This window comes from Lonchura striata, chromosome 5, assembly GCF_050655825.1.
Source record: "Lonchura striata isolate lonStrDom1 chromosome 5, ASM5065582v1, whole genome shotgun sequence".
Classification (NCBI taxonomy): domain Eukaryota; kingdom Metazoa; phylum Chordata; class Aves; order Passeriformes; family Estrildidae; genus Lonchura; species Lonchura striata.
The window spans coordinates 68,551,430-68,571,641 of NC_140707.1; the positions used below are offsets into that span (position 1 = coordinate 68,551,430).

The 20,212-nt window shown below is 35.4% G+C and overlaps 1 protein-coding gene across 2 annotated transcripts in view; it reads left to right on the forward strand.

Annotated features, from left to right (window-relative positions):
• The window catches only part of C5H14orf39 (chromosome 5 C14orf39 homolog), a 31,021-nt gene extending 11,362 nt beyond the window's left edge, over nt 1–19,659 (forward strand). For both annotated transcript variants that reach the window (XM_085580933.1, XM_077783761.2), the window contains exons 5-18: nt 1,393–1,482; nt 4,851–5,038; nt 5,511–5,553; nt 5,958–6,078; nt 7,173–7,267; nt 11,681–11,820; nt 12,306–12,385; nt 14,413–14,498; nt 14,592–14,656; nt 15,711–15,778; nt 16,133–16,272; nt 16,791–16,926; nt 18,377–18,434; nt 19,030–19,659. In XM_085580933.1, the coding sequence (XP_085437059.1) occupies nt 1,393–1,482; nt 4,851–5,038; nt 5,511–5,553; nt 5,958–6,078; nt 7,173–7,267; nt 11,681–11,820; nt 12,306–12,385; nt 14,413–14,498; nt 14,592–14,656; nt 15,711–15,778; nt 16,133–16,272; nt 16,791–16,926; nt 18,377–18,434; nt 19,030–19,232 (1,513 nt within the window). In that variant the 3' untranslated portion in view covers nt 19,233–19,659. The remainder of the gene's footprint in view (nt 1–1,392; nt 1,483–4,850; nt 5,039–5,510; nt 5,554–5,957; nt 6,079–7,172; nt 7,268–11,680; nt 11,821–12,305; nt 12,386–14,412; nt 14,499–14,591; nt 14,657–15,710; nt 15,779–16,132; nt 16,273–16,790; nt 16,927–18,376; nt 18,435–19,029) is intronic.
• The last annotated feature ends 553 nt before the right edge of the window (nt 19,660–20,212 follow it).

Genomic DNA, 20,212 nt, shown 5'->3' on the forward strand with positions numbered 1-20,212 from the left:
ATTTAATGGAAATAGAAGATAATTTAAAAAAAGCCACATGAACTCAGAATGTTGTTAGTTAGGAAAAGAAACTGTTGTCTTGTCCCAAGACAGACTACAAGATAATTTTATTGCTTTCAGAGTAGTGTGGTTAAAGATATTTTCTATTCTCTGGCTGATGAAAAGAAGGACAAATAAATGTGATACTACCAAGGACATCCATAAGACAGTGATGCATTTTGCAAACAAGTAAATGAGCTGCTTGAATCCTGCGTGCCTGGTTGTGTTCACAAACCACTGTTCTTGTATCACATGTTTTTTCCACATCCACAGAATAGATGTGAACAAAAAATGTAACTCACAACATGGCTTGTGCTCTGATTAATAAAGTCTCTATGAATTTTACATCTCAGGTTTTTTTTCTTTCTGAAGAAATTAATGGAGTTTTCTGAGTAAAAGAACATAACAGTGTCTGGTGTGCAAGTGCTTTTTAATCTAAGTATGTTGGTTTCTGCTTTTGCAAAAATCTGACTCTTTTGAAATTCAGCTTCCTGCTGAATTTGCAGTAGATATGGTGAAGCAACATTTTGTCGTTCCACTTTTAATCACCAGTGGTGTCCAACAATTTGTGCCAGGAGTGCTGGAGTGGTTCGTACTTCTTATACCTTTTTTTTTCCAGACAGGATTTTTTATTTTCAAAAACTTTTGAATATGCTTCTCCTAGAGATCACATCTGAATTTTCACTTGAATCACAAAATCTATCTACTTGTTTTTCTGGTATTCCCATATCCAAGGCAGAGGTATCTCTAATGCCTGGATGTTGAGAAAGTCCTGCTCTTCCAATAGTCCTGAGTGTTCCATGAAGCTGCTCTGCCCTCAGTGCCATCTACAGCATCCTGCTGCAGGAAAGTCACTGATGCCTTCTGAGCAGGACTTGCTTACCAAATGGAGGGAATTCTGAGTTTGTAACTGCTGCTTGCATTTAGGTGTGAGATGGGTGCTGGTGATACTGGTGAGAATGAAGTTGTGGGTGTCTCCAACAAGAAGATTCAACATATCTAAAGGATTTATTGATGGTGATGTGTTGAGGACCTAAAATGGATTTAGATTACTTAGCATTAGCTCAAAAAACTTGTGAAGTTCATTCCATTAATTTCTTAAAAAGTGCTTTGTAATGTTTCTTAATTTTAAATATTTTCTTTTTTCTTGAATTTGCAGGTTTAAAATGTTAATAAAATAAATGTATGCCTGCAAAAGATTTCTGTACTAAACCTATTTGTATTTAACTTTCAAAAAATTAATAAATCATTTCTAAGCTATCTAAAGTAACTAGGCCTTTTCTTTTCTAAATGTTTTTTTTACTAAGAAAGACCACTAATATACTTTTATTTTTTTGTTTACTTTGTCCACAGCTGGAAGCCCACCTATACAATTCTTAAAGAGCATGGAGAATATTTGAAAACTGAAATGAAAGTTTTAGAGGAAGCTACAGAAAGCGAGAGGTATCTATGATCACATGAGATAAGGTGTCTAGCAGTTGTACTGACTAAACTGATCTGCAAAACTAGTGCTGTCTGCAGGAAAAAATTGTTGCAAACTTTTCAGTTTATGGTCACTTATAAGTGACTGAATAATTGAAAGAATTTTTTGTTTACATTACTATGAGATAATATTTTATTTTGTATGATAAAATACGAATTCTTGAAACTCTGTTGCTTCCCGAATGCCTATTACAATTTTTCAGAACATCGTACAGTTGCCTATAGTTTCAAGAAAAGCCCAATAAATAAAAACAATTAATGTTTTCAGGTAACAGTTAGAAGCATTCAGATAATTCTATTATTTTCCTTATTTTTGGATATAAATTGCATAGCATTATCAGAATATACAAATCAAGTTTTTGTATACTGTTGTATATTCTTCAAAATAACCACAAAGCATTCAAATTCAGTCTTAGGTCCTGAAAAATGAGTAAGTGGCTCAGAAAACCTGGTCTAAAATAATTTTAAGACTAGTTGTGGGCAGGCTTCTAGTCAGCATTAATTGCAAATTCAATTCTCTTCAGTGAGTGGAATATCAGATCTTTCATCTTCATTAGTTAGACTTGGCATTTAAAAGAAATGATGAATTGTGCAATGTAGCTGCCTACAGTCAATGAAATAAAAACAGACCCTGAAGATTCTCACATAAATGTTTCAAAGGTGCTGTGCCAAGGTAGCCCTCCAAAATTTTACTGAACAAAGTAAAACTGATCTCCAGTTTAGGGAGGCTGCTCACCTGCCCTGCTCTGTCTGTGAGGGGCTGGAGGCTGCTGGCCCTGTGGTGCAGAAGTCATGGCAGACCCCTCCAGATAACTAAATACCAGTTAAGAGTTGTAAATTTAGGTAATTTAAAACATTGGCTTTGAGATTTTTGTAATCATTCTTTTTGCCAGTTGCCCAAGACAGCAGAAACAGCATGCCTGAGAGCCTTTAATTAACTCACTTAGTAGCTTATCTTTCTTCTTCCTGTTCAGAGCTCTAAATTTGGTGAAAAATAAGGCTAAATTGGCTTTCTATGAGTATATGATTAAGCCTTTTTGGCTTTCACTAATTTGAGCTGACAAGCCAAAGAAGCATTACTTTTAAATTGCTTCTTTAGATAACTAGTTTCAGTTCCAACATGAAAGTGTTTGATCTGTTTTCCTGAGCTTAATTGTAAGACATCATAAGTACAAATCACAAAATAAATTTAATTCATGCATTTTTTTAAAACTATACCCCAAATATAGTCTCTCTGCATGAAAGCATTTGATGATATGTTCAAGTCAGCAAGATGTGCATTCAGTAAATTCTAGATATTTAAATTAGGAAGAAAAATAAGTGTCTTTAGAACTTTATGAGTTGAATGTTCTTTTTCTTCTGGCATTTGGGGGCACTGAGGACATGCTGCTTTAGATGGAAAGATGTGTTTTAAAGATGGGCAGATCAGTTCATGTTTAATTAGGCACTTATAATGGAGGTTTATAAAATGGTCCACATTTTTTTGTTGTTATTGGTTTCAAGAACATATAAGAATGCATTTATGAGCTGGAAGTTAATCCTGAAAATAAGTGATATGAAGAAGGAAAAAGTAATAAATTGCTATCCACATAATGTTCAGGGGGTTGGGAGCGCTGCCCTTTTCCTGCTGTAATTAGATTAAAACTTAATCTGAACAGTGGTGAATTCTACATAGTCTGTGTTATCTGCATGAACTGCAGGATGTAAATTACTTGGAGAAAATATTAAAAATAGTCATGATTACTCAAGACTACTGTACTATATATGGCCACAAATATTATCTTTGAAAAATAGATTTTGGGAAAAGAATATGAAGTTTTAGGATTATATTCACAAGCTTGAAATGCACCTGTTACAACAAATTATTTTACTTATTTATATTTATGATTTAAATCTATTTGTAATGCATTCTGAGTTTATTAGCAAATTTATTTTTGATCAGTTATTCCTGTAACATCTATTTAATTAAATAGAACTGAATATTTTTCATATTTCATATCTGAAAAAATTTGTACAGTATACAGAAATATTAAATAAACAAAAAAAAATTAGATTCCTAAGACCACCTGTGTAGAAAACCACATAGATTAGTGTAATTTTCTATGTGAAATTTGGGAAATATCAATTCACAGTGTTGACCTACAACTTCTCTCCCCTAAATTTTAACATTCCATTTAACAGGAACTGTTGCTTGGAGTGTAATTTGATTCGAAAATTAGAATCTGACTGTGTTTTGCCTTGTGAATTTGTTTTCCTTTTGTAAGAGCAGAAGATTTTGTATTGAATTTAGACATAAGTTTTTCTCTCTGCCATTACATGGCACAGCCAGTGGGCAGCCAGGACTCTCAAGTGCAGCCTTTCAGTCATGCTGCAGTTAAATGATAAATAGCAGTTTGAGATAAAATGTGTTCCTTAAAGGGAAGTCCCATGTGCTTTGCAAGCTGTTCCTTAATGTAGGGGCAGGTTAAGAAATGGGTTTCTGGATTTAATTGCTTTTATACACCATAGTTTTTTCCATAAAGGAAATTCTTGCTAATCCTTAGGTGTATTAATAATTTAATTTAAAAAAAATTGCCTCTTCATTATTCACATAAGCTTTTCCTGCATTAATTGATGTTGCCTACTCCAGTAATTCATAGCTATGTGCTCACATGATGTCAGTGAAGTTACATTTAGTGTAACATTAATTTACAAGGCATCCCCACAAGAAGCTGAACATTCTGGCTCTTTGCCACTTAAACATTTAAGTGTTTGCTTAACCTTAAGTATGAATAGTCCTGTTGTTTCAGTGTGACTGATGTGTGTGTTCAAGGCTTCCCTGAGTCAAACAGAGATTACTCAGCATCTCCTTGGAGGCAGTTCTTAGTCCAGTGTTGCACCAGACTGCTCTAAATATGGGAGGTTTGGCCAAATTCTCTTCCACTGTGACTTTGATCCAGCTCCACTGAAACTGATGGAATTGTGCCAACATGCACCAGCAGAGACTTTGGCCTGCCATGAGTTTCATGATAATTACACAGGCAAAAACACGTTTGTCATCTACCAGGCTGCCTTTGAATGTAGTATGGTCTACATTCCCTTCAGAACAGGGAGATTTGGCTGGTTTTTACATCATGACTATTCTCTGTTACATACAGCACAGTCTTCCTTGAATATAGCTGGGAAATAAAAAAATTAAAGCCAAATATTGCCATATTAAATATAATCTGACTTTTCTTCCTATGACAGCAGCAAACTGACTGAGCAGATGCCACAAATTTATATGTTTTTTTTTTTCTTATAAACAATGGTTTCTTGGGAAAATAATTAAATTGCATGTATCTTTATAGGAAAATATATGAGGATTTCATAACCCAGTGTAGAATGACTTTGGAGGAACAGCGCAAAAAATATACAGAAACTGCTCTTGCCCAGAAGTATTACCAAAAAAAGGAAGAAGTTGAAGAAATTCAAAAGAGAGTTTTGAAACGCCTTGAAAAATACAAATGGAAAGAAGATGCTTGCTTGGATATTCTGGGTACTGCTATTGTCAATGCTTTTGTAATAAAGTCTTTTGGCAGTGCACTGCACATCAAAAGTGTCATGCAGAAAACCTCCAATTTTCTGAAGTTTCCTTTAAGCTAATAAAATATATTCTCTTCATCACACCATTTTTAGAAAAAAAAAAACAAAACCTGTAGCAAATAAGAATTTAGATTATACATACTGATAGTGCTTCCTCTGAGCCATAAATGTAATGGGGAGAGCTTTGTCACTGAACTTCTTGGGGTAAAAAGTTAAAAGATTTCTTTAGATCGAGCCTCTCAAAATTATAAATTTAATTTGCATCACTTTTCAATGCTCTTTTTAATGCCATTACTGTTATACTGCAATTGTTGTTATCTGTACTAAGCCAAGATAAATGTTCCTGATCTATTAATTTGTCTTGTACTTGTTTAAGAAAATTGATTTGTTAGTTAATGATCTGAAAGCAAATTTTATCTTTGCAGAGGCTGTTCCTTTTACATCCATAAATGATTGGGCTGTACACATGTATCCTTGATTTCTAGTGTTTGTTCAGTTGTCAGGAAAGGAGTTTTATATTTACCTATCACAACTTTCTATTAGAAAATACAGTAATTATTTATGTTTAGAGTGGCAGCATTGGCATTTTTCTGTGAGAAAACTGGAGGTCAAATTCAGCTATTCAGTTTGAATTTATGTGAGCATTTTGGAGAAAGAATACAAAATTTCATTTAATAACATATCCATCAAACTGCTTCATTTAGGAGAAGCTTAATAGAAGTTAGAGTTGAAGATTTGCCAAGGAAATGCAGATTTATCAGAGCTTCCTGTACCTCTAGAATTTGTGTTATGGCATAGAGAAGTCAGGGATCTGATGGCATCCCTTGCTTGAAAAAATACATTGTTGTAAAATATATTCCATGACATGGAAGTGCCTCTATGAGGAAAAAAACACAGGAAACCTTGCAGCTTGCTGAAGCTGCTGCACAGGAAACCATCAAACTGGAAAAAGAAGCAGAAGAATTAAAAACAAAAATTGACTGCTTAAAAGAGGTAACTGTATATTAATTTTAAATTATATAAATATGTATTATATATGTGGTCATACGTAGCGTTGTTACATTTTCTGAAACATCAAAAAAGTAGTGTATTTTCAAGCTCACAGACCAACAGGATGATCTCAGCCTTATAATTACATTTCTGTGGCACCACACGTGTTTGCTTAGAGCAGAGGGGTCCATGAATGTGAAGGCTCTTACAGCTTCCTCTCTGCAGCTTCTGCTAAGGCACCGTGCCACGATGACTTTGGTGTCAGCTCAGGAGAATACACTTGAAAATAGATCAGGGCCACTCCTCAGTGAGCCCCAGGGCTTGAGTGTGCAGCTTTCACAGGTCCTACTAGGTTTTTAAGGGTTTGTATTTAACTAAGTATGCTTTACAATAAGAATAATGGAAATTCCTTCTCCCCTTATTTTTTTTTCACCAAAATACATATGTGGGTATGTAACACCCAGGAATAAAACTGGCTGATTGACTAGGAGAAATGCTGATTCCAAAGGGAGAATCAGAGGGATTTTATCAGTACAGAATTTGGACCTACTCCTCTATAAAAGGTCTCTTCTAAGCCTGAGTAGCCCAATCTTGTAAAATTTTAGTAAATGTCATGGCATTGCATCTGGGTGCTTTTATCCATCTGCCTGGAGCAGATGATCAAGGACTCCTTTACTGCCTCGTGTTGATAGCAGCATGTTTTGCACAGGTGTTTTTTCTATTTCTATTCTGTGATCCTGTTTGACACTCCTAGATCCAGGTTGAAGTTCCCAATGTGGTTTATGCTGTGTAAACAGACAGGAAGAAGGGATGTGATGAATTTGTTCATAGTTGTGAAAGAGACCATGTAAAGAGCTCCAGGTCCTGACATTTAGACCCATGCTCCAAAACTTCTGTGTTTATTGCAGTAGTTACAGTTGATCCAACAAAAAATATTGCCTCTTTTTAACCTTGTTCTCCTTATTTCTTCATAACCTTTTGGCTACAAAAACTACTACTGAGCACTGAGCCATCAGGTTTAGAAAACTTTTGCAGCATGTAGCTAAAATACTTCAAGTTTTGTCAATTTTTATGCCGTTTGTTCTTTATCTTTTAAGAGTTTCAAAGAGACTAAAGAAGATCAAAATAATTCTGAAAAAATTGAAGGAAAAAATCAGAAAAGTCTTGAGAAGCCACAAAAATTTAAAGAAAGGTACACTTCAAAATTATTTTTTCCCTTGCTTTTATCCAGAATACTACATCAGTATTTACACAAAGACTGCTACAAAACACAGATTGTTGTTAAATAAGGACTGGCAAGCTTCTCTAATTCTGGTCATGTGATTAAATTATGTAATTTAAAAAGTTTTATTTTTCTGGGGGTTAAGATAGTGACAAGTTTTGATTCTTGGAAGCTCAATGTATCTGGACACATGCTATAAAAATACTTTGTAGAAGCATTTTCTCCTCAGCTACTGCTGAGAGATCTGTGTGAGTAGTTTTTAATGCAACTACTGTGACTGTGCAGTCAGAGATAAAATAACATTAACTCTACTAAATATATATCTTTGGAAAAGAAGTCAGAGTTCCACATGTCAGTTGTCTTCACCTCTGAACTACTTAAGAAATTTAACTCTTAATTTAGTTCTTAAAAACAAGCATGAGTGAAAGTTTCATAGACAGGATTAATGGCTTAGTAAATTGGTCAGTGATCATTTACAGCTGGGACTCACTTTAATTTGAGCTCAATTACAATGACTGAAAATCACCATGAGGACTATCTTGCACTTATCTGGAGTCCTTGTGAATGTTGAAATATCTCCTGTTGAGCTGGCACTTTTAGACCAAAATCCATTTTAAAGCAAAAAGGTATCTGAAAGACTTTGTCTAAGTGATTTTATATTATGGTGTGCTTGAAAAAGAATACTTTTAAGGTTTTAAATAGGCCTTTAGTGGAACATATCTATAAAAAATGTAATTTTAGTAATTCCTAAGATTTTTTTCACAGGTGATCATTTCTTTGTGGTGTAGCCTTTGCACCCATTTTACCTTCTCATGTAAGATTTTTGTAATTGGCAAGAACAGAAATATGGGGAAGCAAGAAATCCCCCTGGTTTTAAGACAAGGTAAAAAAAAAGGATGGAAAGCATTCTCTTTGAATTTTTGAAGAAACCCATGTGTGTTCAGTCTGCAGAACACAAAATACCAGTTAAAGACCTGCTGTAAGAGGCAGAGATCCATGCTCTGGGTAGGAGGTGTAAGAATCTCTCAGTGAGGCTCCTCGTGGTAAGGAGTCCATAGGGTGCCCTTCCAGACCTGCCATTTGTACATTTATTTTCCTGTCATGGAGTCTTGCTTCTACCTTCACCTGAAGTTGTGTATGTTCCACAACATAAAGGCTTGTAGAAAATGGCATGAAATTGGTTTCTTAATATCTTTTCTGACATCAGTGTATTAAAAAAGCCTTCACTAGAAAGCGTGGAAGTGACTGCCTAAGTAACTACTGGTGTTAAAAATGGGTGTATTATGAAGCTGTAAAATAAACAAACAAAAAAAACCTCTAGGAAAAAAACCCCACACAGAAACTGTGTATTGAGAAAATGAGCCATAGGAAATAAAACCTTTGCAAACTAAAAGCAATGTGCAAAAATACAACAGCAGAATGTGGGTACCAAAGGCAGGAGCTTCTTTTGAGCTGTCCAGCAGCCACTACAAAGTTACTACTGAGCAAAAAATCTTTGTGAAGAAGGGAGATATCTTCATCTTCTGTCACAAAAGAAGAAGAAATAAAAGGGAATTGTATTGTGATTCTCCATGAAGTAGTCCAGACCAGCATGAAACCAGCAGCACCAAGGGAAAGAACTAAAGAGAGGAATGAAAACACTGGGCAGAACACTGTACAGATTAATATCCATGAAAAGCTTTAGAAGGCTTCAAGCCCAGAAGCCAACTTACAAGCCAATTAATACATGCTGATATACATGTTCTGCCCGGGGCAGCAGGATGGCAGTGAGGACTGGTCCTTTAAAAAGCCTGGAACATTGTTTGCATCACTTGGGTCTGGCCAGCTGCTGGTAAGGAGTGGAAAACACAGATTCCTCTGCTCTTACAAGCTCTTGACACTGATTCATAGCTCACCAGTTACATGCAAGCACCACAGTTTAATTTCCTTGACAAGCACCACAGTTTAATTTTCAAAGCAAGAGTTCTCCTCAATCACCACACAGGATCAACTCTTTTGAAGCTCTGGCCTTGATTTCTCAATTAGATATTCCATTTCTTACATAGAAAGGCTGGTAGTTGAGCTGTGCTATGGCATATATAGTGTTCACTCTCTATTTTTTGTAAAATGGTTGGGAGAGATTTAATTCCAGGACTCTGAAATTCCTTTCCTATTTGTCATGTATTAATTTTGTTTCTTACTTTCCAAATGAAAGCTTTTTGCTATATCTTCACATAAAAGAGATTTATTGCAATACTTGCAATAATGGTGGATTATTGCAGTACTTGCAGCATCTTTGCATCAGAAGTGATTGACTTCTACTGATCAAAGCAAAAACTTGATAATACAAATCTTAGAAAAGTACTTACTAAGTTGTTTCTGGATATCTAATGTAAACATATATGAAGAGCCAACTCAAAAGAATGCTCCTGATGAGAATACTGAATGTGGTTTCAGCAACTGTAAATACCACAGAAGCGGTGTGATTCTTCATATGTATAATGAGATACACTTGATTCTTGTAGTGGAAATTAATATTAATCCTTGGGTTTCTTTATGCTACAGAGAAGAAAATACTACTAAGGAAATGTCAATTTATTTTGTTTTTCTCTTTGCACTTTAAAAAACCCCTGCAGTATGGATCAGGATGAAGAGTTTTTATCTACTCAGATGTCTACTAAGAATGAAGTAGAAAAAAAAGACAAGTTATTATTTTTGTTGCTGCAATTTGGATTGTCTTGAGCTTCATGATGCAGTTTTATTTTTCTCCCAGTAGTATTAATTAATGTCAGAGAAGATGTTAATGGTTTATATTTCAATACTGCTTTTGTGGAGGGAAGGGAGCAGGTGTACTGCATACACGTAGAGTTTAACTGCAGGCTCTTTTGGAAGGTTTTGTTATGAATATCTTAGGAACTTCTGAGTTTGGTTTGTAACTCTTCCTTTGAAATGTTATTCTGTATAGAAACACACTGTAAGAGAATTTTTTATTTAATGGAGAGTAAGTCTTTAGAACTATAGTGTTGTCTGCTAGGCTTTACAGAAGTACAAGAACTCCAGGAGCTTTCAAAAACAGTTTGGCATCCTAAGTTCTTAAAAAAAACCCAAACCAAGCAAAAAAAAACCTCAAACCACAAACTCCCCATATTTATGGCAGCCTAACTGATGACCTCAGCCACAGTAGCCTTTTTAAACTGATATTTGAATGATGATTGTGGTAAAATGAGCCATTTGGAACAAAGTGAAACAGTTTCAAGCCAGAGTTCTGTGTTTATCTCTGTTTTGATTTCTCCTTGCTTTTGACTCCCTGCATCTGAATTTACAGATACACCAGCCACACACATCTTGTTTTCTGTAGTATTCATTCTTAACACAGGTTTATCTAGAACTGATGTAACTGAAAGATTTACTTTGGTTTTCAGTTTTTTAGGTGGTAGATGTTTTGTACACTTTGTTCAGTCTCAGTCCAGCACAGCACCAGGTATAAATGTAACTGCAAGAGAAAATAGAGATAAAATAATGTCCTTTTCATCAGAGACACTTGGCTGAGGTGCTTTCAGGGTTTTATGAGAGCACAGTTCACACAGTTCACATGTATGCATATGAATTTAATGTGTCAGGTCCTTACATTTAGCCAGTACTTCTCAGTGGTGTTTTTTAATTAGTGTTGCTAATTTTACGCCACACTATCTTATCAAGTGTATCCTATATTTTATCTTATTTCTGTTTATGGAGAATTCCAAGAAGAACAAAAAGATTGACTCAGATCTTCATTTGTTCCGAACAGCATTGTTCAGTCAACTAGAAACCAGATGTTGTAGCTAGAAGCACAGAGGCACTAAGCAGGAATGCCAGAGAGAAAATAAAATAGAACTCATTATTCTAAAAAATAGTAAATGTTCCTGTGCCAAACAGCCACTTTACTCTTCATTGTTCTGCTAACCTTTGTCTTTCTGTGCTGTAAAGGCTATTTACCCTACACAGATAATTACCCCACAAGTGAAAACACTTGCTGCAGTTTTCTCTTTTGTGTATGTGTAGTGTGAGTATTCCAGACAATCTCAGAGACAGAAAAAGTTGTTTTAAATGTGAAAATGTGATTTCAGAACTACAATAATGAGGCACTTTGATTAAAGTGTAAAACTCCACAATACTAATACTTTTCTTTGGTACTGACAAATTTAAGCCAACAACGTCCTTATGATTAGCTTATTACTCCTTTTATGGCTTCTTTTTCAGAGATATTCTCTCTCTGATATTATTTAAAGAAAACCTCATTTTTATCAGCTACTGGTTGACAACATCCAATCTCCTTGAGAATTCCACTTATTTGAAGCAGTTATATTTTATAATTTCTTTTCTTTTGCAATGATTAATTTTTCTTTTTAATTTAAATTTGTTTAGGGTGTTTGAAGAGAGTGAACATCCATCCTTGCCAAAGGAGAAACATCATCTCTATAAAACATTGCATGTCCCACGCATTCCTTGGAAATTTGTCCAGTCTGTGCAGAGTTTTAGATCCTCAAAGCAAAGACCAGAAACAGGTGCAGTGTGTTCAATGACTTTAGTGAGCATTTTGGGTTGTTTTTGTGCAAAAGAATGGCAAAGTGATGATAACAAATCTAGTGAACTGCTGAACTACTTATAGTTGAAGCCAGGCTGTCAATGGAAGTTGGGTGCTTACCTTTTTTTATGTTCTGGAAATCTTGTGTGTCTGATTTCTCCCTTATCTGTGCAATGAGTAAAGTAACATGACAGATACACACATTGTGTGCTGTCAGAAGCATCTGAAAACAATTTGATCTCAAATCTAAAATACCTTTATACTGTTTGCATTAAATAGTAATGTAAGTACAGTAAATATTAAACAACTATTATTCATTTGATACTTTCATACTTTGTGATGAGTTTCTTTTTGCTCTCTATTAAAAGGAAAATTTATAAGGTTTGTTCCCAAATTCTGTTTAACAGTGCCTTGCTTTGGATACTTCATCTTATTGACAATATTATGTAATATTTGTAAATTTAGGGAGAAGAGAAAAAGAGAAAGCAGCGGAACTTTCAGTGGCCACCAGCAGTTCCTCCAGTCTTGCAGAAAATTTATCACAGGTGTGTTGCTCTCCCACTGGTAAAAATAAGAAGTTATATAGTCTGTTTTATGTGGTTGTTTAAATTTAAAACACTTAAAATACACTTGATGGTATTGTATCTTACATAAAACCTGTTAGCACTGTAAATTGATAATCATGATAATCTGCATTTGCTTGGTAATCACAGAAAAAAAATCTTTCTTTGGTACCTTTCCATTCTAAAAATATCTATGTTCTTACAAAGTGCATTCTAAAGCCAAAATCGAGGTGGACCATCTTACCAATTCCTTTTTTATAACAGAGATTTAAAATCACCTCTGTAGATTCTGTATGTAGCAAATATTTGGAATTCCAAAGGAGAATCAGAATCTTCTGTTACTGATGAATCATGAGTCATCTACTCCATAATGAAGGGTTTCATAAAGGACTGAGTGTACAGGACAGCCCACAGCTAACAGCTCCATTGTGAGGCTTGACTAGAAACAGAAATCTGGGCTGACAGGAATAAAACCATGAACAGCACTCCTTGGTGCACTGCAGGAGCCTACAACTCTATTTTCTATATCTCTCCCATAAGAATATATTTACTATGACATTTTTGAAATGGTGGAGTGAATTGTAGCTTTATTCAGATACAATATTTTTTATTCAAATAAAATAAACTAATCCAGAAGAAAGCTGGAGGTACAACTTGCAAAGTTGTGAAAATCACCAATAGTTTCATGGTGATTCCTATGAATGTGAGACCATTCATAGGAGCAATAGATTGTTAAAGTATCAAATGGAGAAATCAGAGGAGGTAAGGCCATAAGGGGTAGAAGAGTTTGTAACTGTGTTTGCTGCGCAGGAACTTGGGCAAGTTTCTGTCTCTAAACCATCTTTCTAAGGGACAGCTCATTGGATCTATTTAAAATCAAGATTTAATGGACAATAAAAAATCAGGTAAAAAAAGTTAGCATAACCAGTTGAGATTTTCTTAAGGATTACAAGGGAAATGAAGATTGAGGTGAGTGAATCACTAAATAGTTTAGAGTGGTGCCTGTGTGGAAGACAAAGCCTTCATCACAAGACAAGATGAAGGACAGTGACAGGACTGAGTGGGACAAGACCAGAAGAAATTTCAAGCAACTCTGATTCGTGACTGGCTTAGGGGGTTGGACATGATGAGAATGATGGAAGGGCTGTTGCCAGGGTAATCTAGAGATGAGGCTGGGAGTCTGGGACCTAGAATTGCACTTAGACAATTGTAGGAAGCAGTAAGTCAAGGTTAAGAGAACTTTAAGAAAGGGTGATGGCAACAAGGAAAAGAAGATGGAGTCTGAGGAAAAATACAAAGGTTGGAAGAAAGAAGATTGCTATGCTTCAGTAAAGGTGTACTGTACACTGCAGGAGTTGAATGGCAGGCAGATTCTGCAGAACCAGCTCTTTTGTCCCCTACCCTGAATAGAATTCAGTTTAATACATTTCTTAATTAAAAATAAACAAGAACTAGACACTCCCTGTAAAATAATGTGTTACTTGATGCTGAGGCATAGATTCCTCGCCCTGCCCATAAGGCACAAATATATGCTACATAGAAGAGTGATTGCTTCTGCTCTGATGAAAGCCTCTGAGGTGGGAGTATTTTCATGTTTTCTGCAGTCTTTGAATCCTCACATGAGACCTGTGCTGGTTGAGACTGATGTGGATGCTCAGAGGCAGAGCCAGGCCTGGCCCCAGCTCTTTCTGTGCTCCCAAGCACAAGCAACAAGGCTGGAGCAGCAATAAATCTGCATGAAGTTTGTAAATGGCATTGCACTATTGGTGTTACAGAAATTAATCACATTTAGTTATCAGTGCTGTGACTAAGACTTCATTAAAAAATTAGCACATACAGGGTACCATGCTGTCAAAATGCAGGTGAAACAAAGAAAAAGTTTTTACATTGTCTGATCCTTAATTTCCAGTTAAAAGAAGGGATTTCCACAGTCTAAGGAGAAATCAGAGTGATATTGTTGAAGTGACAATTGCACTTGCTACCTCATTTGAGTTTTTTCTGTCTTTTAGATTATTATTGACACTGCAGGGACTAATCGCCCACAAATCACCCAAGTTCCATCAATAGTAAGCATAAAAAAACAAGAGAAATTCAGGTAACTTTTCATTAATAAAATAGTTTTCATTCTTGAGGCTGGGGTTTATGGAAATAATTCACATTTAGACAAACATTAAACTTTGTGTTTTAGACTGTCAGATCTTCCAAAGCAGTTGACTTCCAATCAACAGTTTGAGAGTGAAAATGAAGTAATGGGTAAAGTACTACTGTCATTTTTTTTTTTTTTATACAAGGTTGGATCATATAGTTATAAACTATGATATTCTAGGGACCAGATATTCATTCTGGCATTGAGAGGGCCACAATTTGCATTTATTTTTCACATTGATTGTTTGGCTCAAAATTTGAGTATGGCAGAGAGTCAGAGTCCTAATTCAAATAGAGAATTAACTGCTCAGTAGTGTGGTATTTAGTCTGCACTTACCATTGTAAAATGAAATCCAGTCTTAGCATCTAGCCAGAAGGCATGAGAAAATGCAAAGAAAAGAAATATAATAAACCCAGTAATTTAGGTACCTTGAAGAATCAGATCAAGTTTATTAAAGATGAAAATTAACTGGAGAAAAACATGCAGAATGCTTACAGAAAAAAGTCAGGGTAGTTACAAATACATCTGTAGTTTTTGAAATTACAAGGAATTGAGCTGCACTTTAAGTATTTGTTTTTCTAATAGAACTTCTAATTTAGATAAATGGAAAAGATTATAGCCTAGATTTTTTTACAAAGAGAACACTGAAACATAGAAACATAACCCACAGTGCCTGAGACATAGCACAGTCTGAAGCTTGGAGTAGAAACTCTGACAGCAGAAAGTGTGATAATGTTTCTTCTCATTTCTCATCCTGACTCTTGCCCAGTTCTTTAAACTACACTTCATCACTGTCACATGGATGTGCTTTTTATATTGTTTCCACCTGGTTTCTATTGACTATTAGCACTCTCAGAGGGTAATAGCTGGGGTAGACAAACACAGCACTCTCAGGGAACAATGGGCAGGTTTGAAGAACACACCAAACCACAAGCAGCAGCATGAGTAATGCTTTGACAGCAACGAGTGGCAGAACAAGAGGTAATTGTTAGGACAGAGCCACAAAGTGGGTTCTTAAGAAAACCACAGTCAGAACACTTCCTTACCATTAGCAATGCCAAGCTAGTGAACTTTTCTCAAGGATTCTCTCCCAAAATGTCATCTTTATGTGTCTGTTTAAAATGCTGTTATAATACAGGCAGTGCTGTCTTTTTTGTGCAGCAAGCCAGGAGGCCAAACATGTTGATGAAGAAGCACATGAGCATATGGACTGTTCGTTCATACCTCAAGTAAGAAAAGCATTTCTTATGTAATAAATAAAAAGTTTATTTAGATTAGTCAAAGTATTTTGACATATTTGATTCAGTTGGCAAGAAGCAAGTCTCAGAAATTGGTAAAGTGTCAATGGGTTAATAAAATTTTCATTTATGTGAGCTGATCAAACGTTTTGAAAAAAGTCTTCATTTAAAACTCACTTCTTGCACAGAACTATAAATAAACAGGCTCAGTGCTGGCTCCTGAGAACATATTTATAGTTAAATAACCTAGTTAAGTAACAGAGAACATATATTTATAGTTAAAAGGACTAATGATATTTTGGGAAATGTTGTATGTTACAAACATTGTTTATTTATTTTTAATAGGATGTGCACACAGGCTTTAAGCCAAATGAAGATAATCCTGACACAGAAGAAGACAGTGCAGAACCTTTCTTAAGAGCTCCTAAAACACCTGACTTAAAGGGGAAAAACCCACACTTCTCAAAAACATTTATATTTGACTCGTATGATTTCAACTTTTGTTTTGATTCTGAGCAAAAAGTTGTATTCACACTTACTGTATAAGTATTTCTGCTCTTTTTGAAAGATACTAGTGAAATAATTTTCTAGAAAACTCTTCTGAAAATTTTCAGAATTTTTTTCCTGGGTTATGCTTGGTATTTATTAAGTGTTTTTTCTTAAAGTATTATTTCCAGTTGAAGCTGTTTTGAATAATCAGTACTTTGCTTAGAAATATATGAGGCACATTGTCTTTTCCTGCAGTAATATTTATCGCTCTGATTTAGATCTTTAACAGGCTTTTTGATTTTTTTGTTAAGAGGGCATGGATTTGGTAAGAATACCACCTCCCTTTACTATAAAGAATTGTGTTATCTGTTCTGTGATAAAAAAAACAATTATTGATGGAAGCTATGGAGATGTAAAAAAAGTGAAAAAAGAGAAACAGGAAAAAATAGAAGGAAAAAAAGCCATCTACGTAATTTAAAAACTTAATATAGTTTATATCTTTCTGTATTTACAGCATTCAAAATTTAGGTTGTGAGGAAGGAACATCAAAATCTCCTGCTTTCTTTTCTCACATGAACTTCTCCCAGAAGTCGCCTGGCTTTAATTTATTTGGTTCTTCTCTGTTTGGAGCACAAAATTCATCTGATGAGGTAAAAATGATTAATTGTGAATATTACATTTCCACAAAGCAAAATGTGTAAACAAAACAGCATTGACACTGAATGAAGTTTTTCAGATTGGTTATCTTTGCAGCAAATATTTTTTAAATGTCTTGGTTACTTTTAAGCTTGGTGTTCTTTGAAAATGTTTAATTCCCTTCCTGACAATTTTCCTGACAATCCCTCTATGATGACTTCTAACCAAGAATGAATCTCTCTCATATGGATCATGTGCAAATATACAGTGACTCAGTTCACCAGAAGGCTCCTGGTTCAGTGTTACAGTGCAAAATTCAAGTTCTCTAGCAGACTTCACAAATCACATGCTTCTCATGTGTGGTTTTGTCTTAATGAAGTGAAGAACAGTGAGAAGGGAAGAAAGGACAGTCTGTTAGGGTTACTGAACAGCAAATATGGATTAGCTATACTCAAATGGAGGAGCTAGGCAGGCAACTAAATGGATCAGGGAGTGGAATCCAGGTCTTCCATTTTCTTTGCAGATTCCCTAACTCCAGTGCTCTAGACTAATTTTCCTCTCCTGGGCTATGAGGTAGATAATTATGGATCCAGGATAAATGTGTACGTAGGACAGGGCTTAGGTATCACTGGGGACTGTGGATCCAAAATCCATTATGCAAATGAGGGATCTGAGCCCAGGTAGCTCCTGTTGCAGGGGGTGTGCTCAGTCTTGTGGTTACTGGCTGGGAGCTGAAGCAGAGATTTTGAAACGAAAGCACCATTTTATTCTGGGTTTGGCAAGATACCTGTGGTTGATATCTCATATCATGAACTGTGTGTAGGAGAGAACACACTGGTGTGTGGTTTGTGAATTGTTTAGGAATGAGGTGGGTTTTTAGTCACCCTGTGCTGTCAGAGCCCACACTGTGTTGTGCCTGCTCAGCAGCAGAAACCAAGAATTTACCAGGCTGTAGCAGATCTAGCAGATCTGGGATTCTTTGAAGTTAGATGAGAGTTTTGAGGGACTTCAGTATCTATTTTAAATCTAAGAACTCATTATAAAGTGACAAGTGGTTATCCTGCTACTCTTTCTCCCAATATGAGGCCCTATTCAGTAGGAATTATTTGTGCTGTTGCTTGGTGATTTTATAAAATGTCGCAGATTTGAATAATTTTTAATATTTTTAGTTTAAAAAACCAGCAGTAAGTCGGGTCAGCTTTTGGACTGTTATCAGTCTTCTTTTTCCCTAGAAGAATGGAGGAAGGGTGTTTGCAGCTGCATGCAAATACCATAAAACCCATTTGATCAAAGAAGTTACCTTGCAACTATAGGGACTGATAAATACCTTTAAATCCAGATTTTGTAAAGACTGCTGACATTCACTGAGACAGTGCTTTTCTCACTAAAGCAAATACATATCAGCATTAAAGTTTACTTTTTGCCTTTCTCATTTGTTAAATAAAAAATTTGTTTACATTTCAGACAGAGGAAAATTATTCTGTGGGAAACCTGAACTCTCTGTCCCCACATGAAGATATTGGTAAGTCTGAAACTCAGATGTACTCTTCTGCTTGTGTTCCTATGACTGACAGGCTCATGATCCAGCTTAACAGAGCTCTTTTCTCTGAAAGGATGTTCAGTTGTGATAATGTAGCTCAGTGGTTTATTGTGCTCATTTGTGTTTTAACTGTCTTTAGCTTACATCTTGCCCTGTATGTTGGGCTTCAAATGTTTGATGTATCATGGAAAAGAAAAGGTATGAGAAATAAAGAAATAGGGATCGTGTTAGGTGTGTTTAAAGCAAAATGAGAGGATTTACAAAGAAGACAAAGTCCACTTATTTCAACGATTGATCACATTTTTCTCTAAGTAAACACTTTTGCAGATTCTGTTTGCAAATACCTCTGTTGCAAAAGGTACCATGCAGAAGTGTTTTGTTGTTCTAAACCATTCAAGTGCTCCACGCTTTATTCCATGTCAATTCTAATAACCCCTGGAAATACCATCTCTGGTGCAGCAATAAACACACAACAGTAGGGTGATATTGGCACAATATGTTAATAAAGAAGCATGTGCTGAATGCAGTATTCTCTCAGATTTAATCTAATAACAAATATTATATGTATTCCACATAGGAAGCTTCTTTGGGAAACCAGAAAATGAGGATGCATTTGTCTTTCCCTTCCCCTCGGAATCAACTTCTCATGCATTTGGAGATGGAAAAGATGATGTTAGTTTTTCATTTGCATTTGGACAGGATCAGAGATCATCACAGTCTCCTTCTACGAAAGGTTTTCATTCTTCCACACAAAATACAAAGCCATTTACATTCTTTTGAATACCTTTGACTTCCTTTTAATTTTTTTTCCTACTTAGCCTTGACAAATGTTTCCAGTTTCTTGAGTTAAAGTACAACGCATTTCTTCTCCTTCCATTTATTGTAAGAATACCTTAATGCAATTGCTGCAATGTGTGTTCATCAACCACACGTTTTGAGATTTTCTTCATTATCTTTGAAATGTGTTTGTTCATGAACTGTTATTAAACTCTTGCTAAATTGGCACTCACAAACAAGTATCATTTTAGGGTAGATCGTTAAGTCAATGTCTGTGAAAGCTTCTGATTTAAATTAAATTACTTGTGTTAGTAAGAATGACTGTTGTAGCAGTTAAAGCTGACTTTGAATTAAAGACAATGCTCTTGAGTATTCTATGTATAACAGCTGATTAATAAAATATTTGAAATAAACATTTTCATTAACATTATGTTAAAGTTTTGTAGATATTTCTTAGTATCTGAAGTGGAACAATGATACAGTTGTAATACTTAACATTTCCCTTTCATTCCCTTCCAAGTCCTAAGGGGAGTAGAGTCCCTTCCCCTCTTCTGCCCTCCAAAACCCTTAATGACCAAGAGCCTGATTATCTATGCCACTGTTTCTTTTCTGCCAATTTCCTAAATATCTCAGGACTCATTTTATGCTTATAGATTTGTGAAGATTTGATATTTTTTTTTAACTGGAAGTGAATAAGGAAGTTTTAGTGAAATCCTGCTGAGAAGTGAGACCCAGCTTTTCTAATCTCCTGCATACCTGTCAATATGAAAAACCTAAGACAGAGTCAGGTTTGAGTCTCTAGCTTTTATTTGGAGCAGTGTTTATGGTACACTGCTGACAGATATTCTGAGATCATTTAGAAAGCCAAAAGTTTAATTTTGTTTGCTCAGTTATCCCATAACCAAAGACCTTTCCTGATGAATTCTGTTACCCATGCCTAAGATGTTACAGGGTAGACGTCAAGGCTGCAGGCTGAAGTGGGA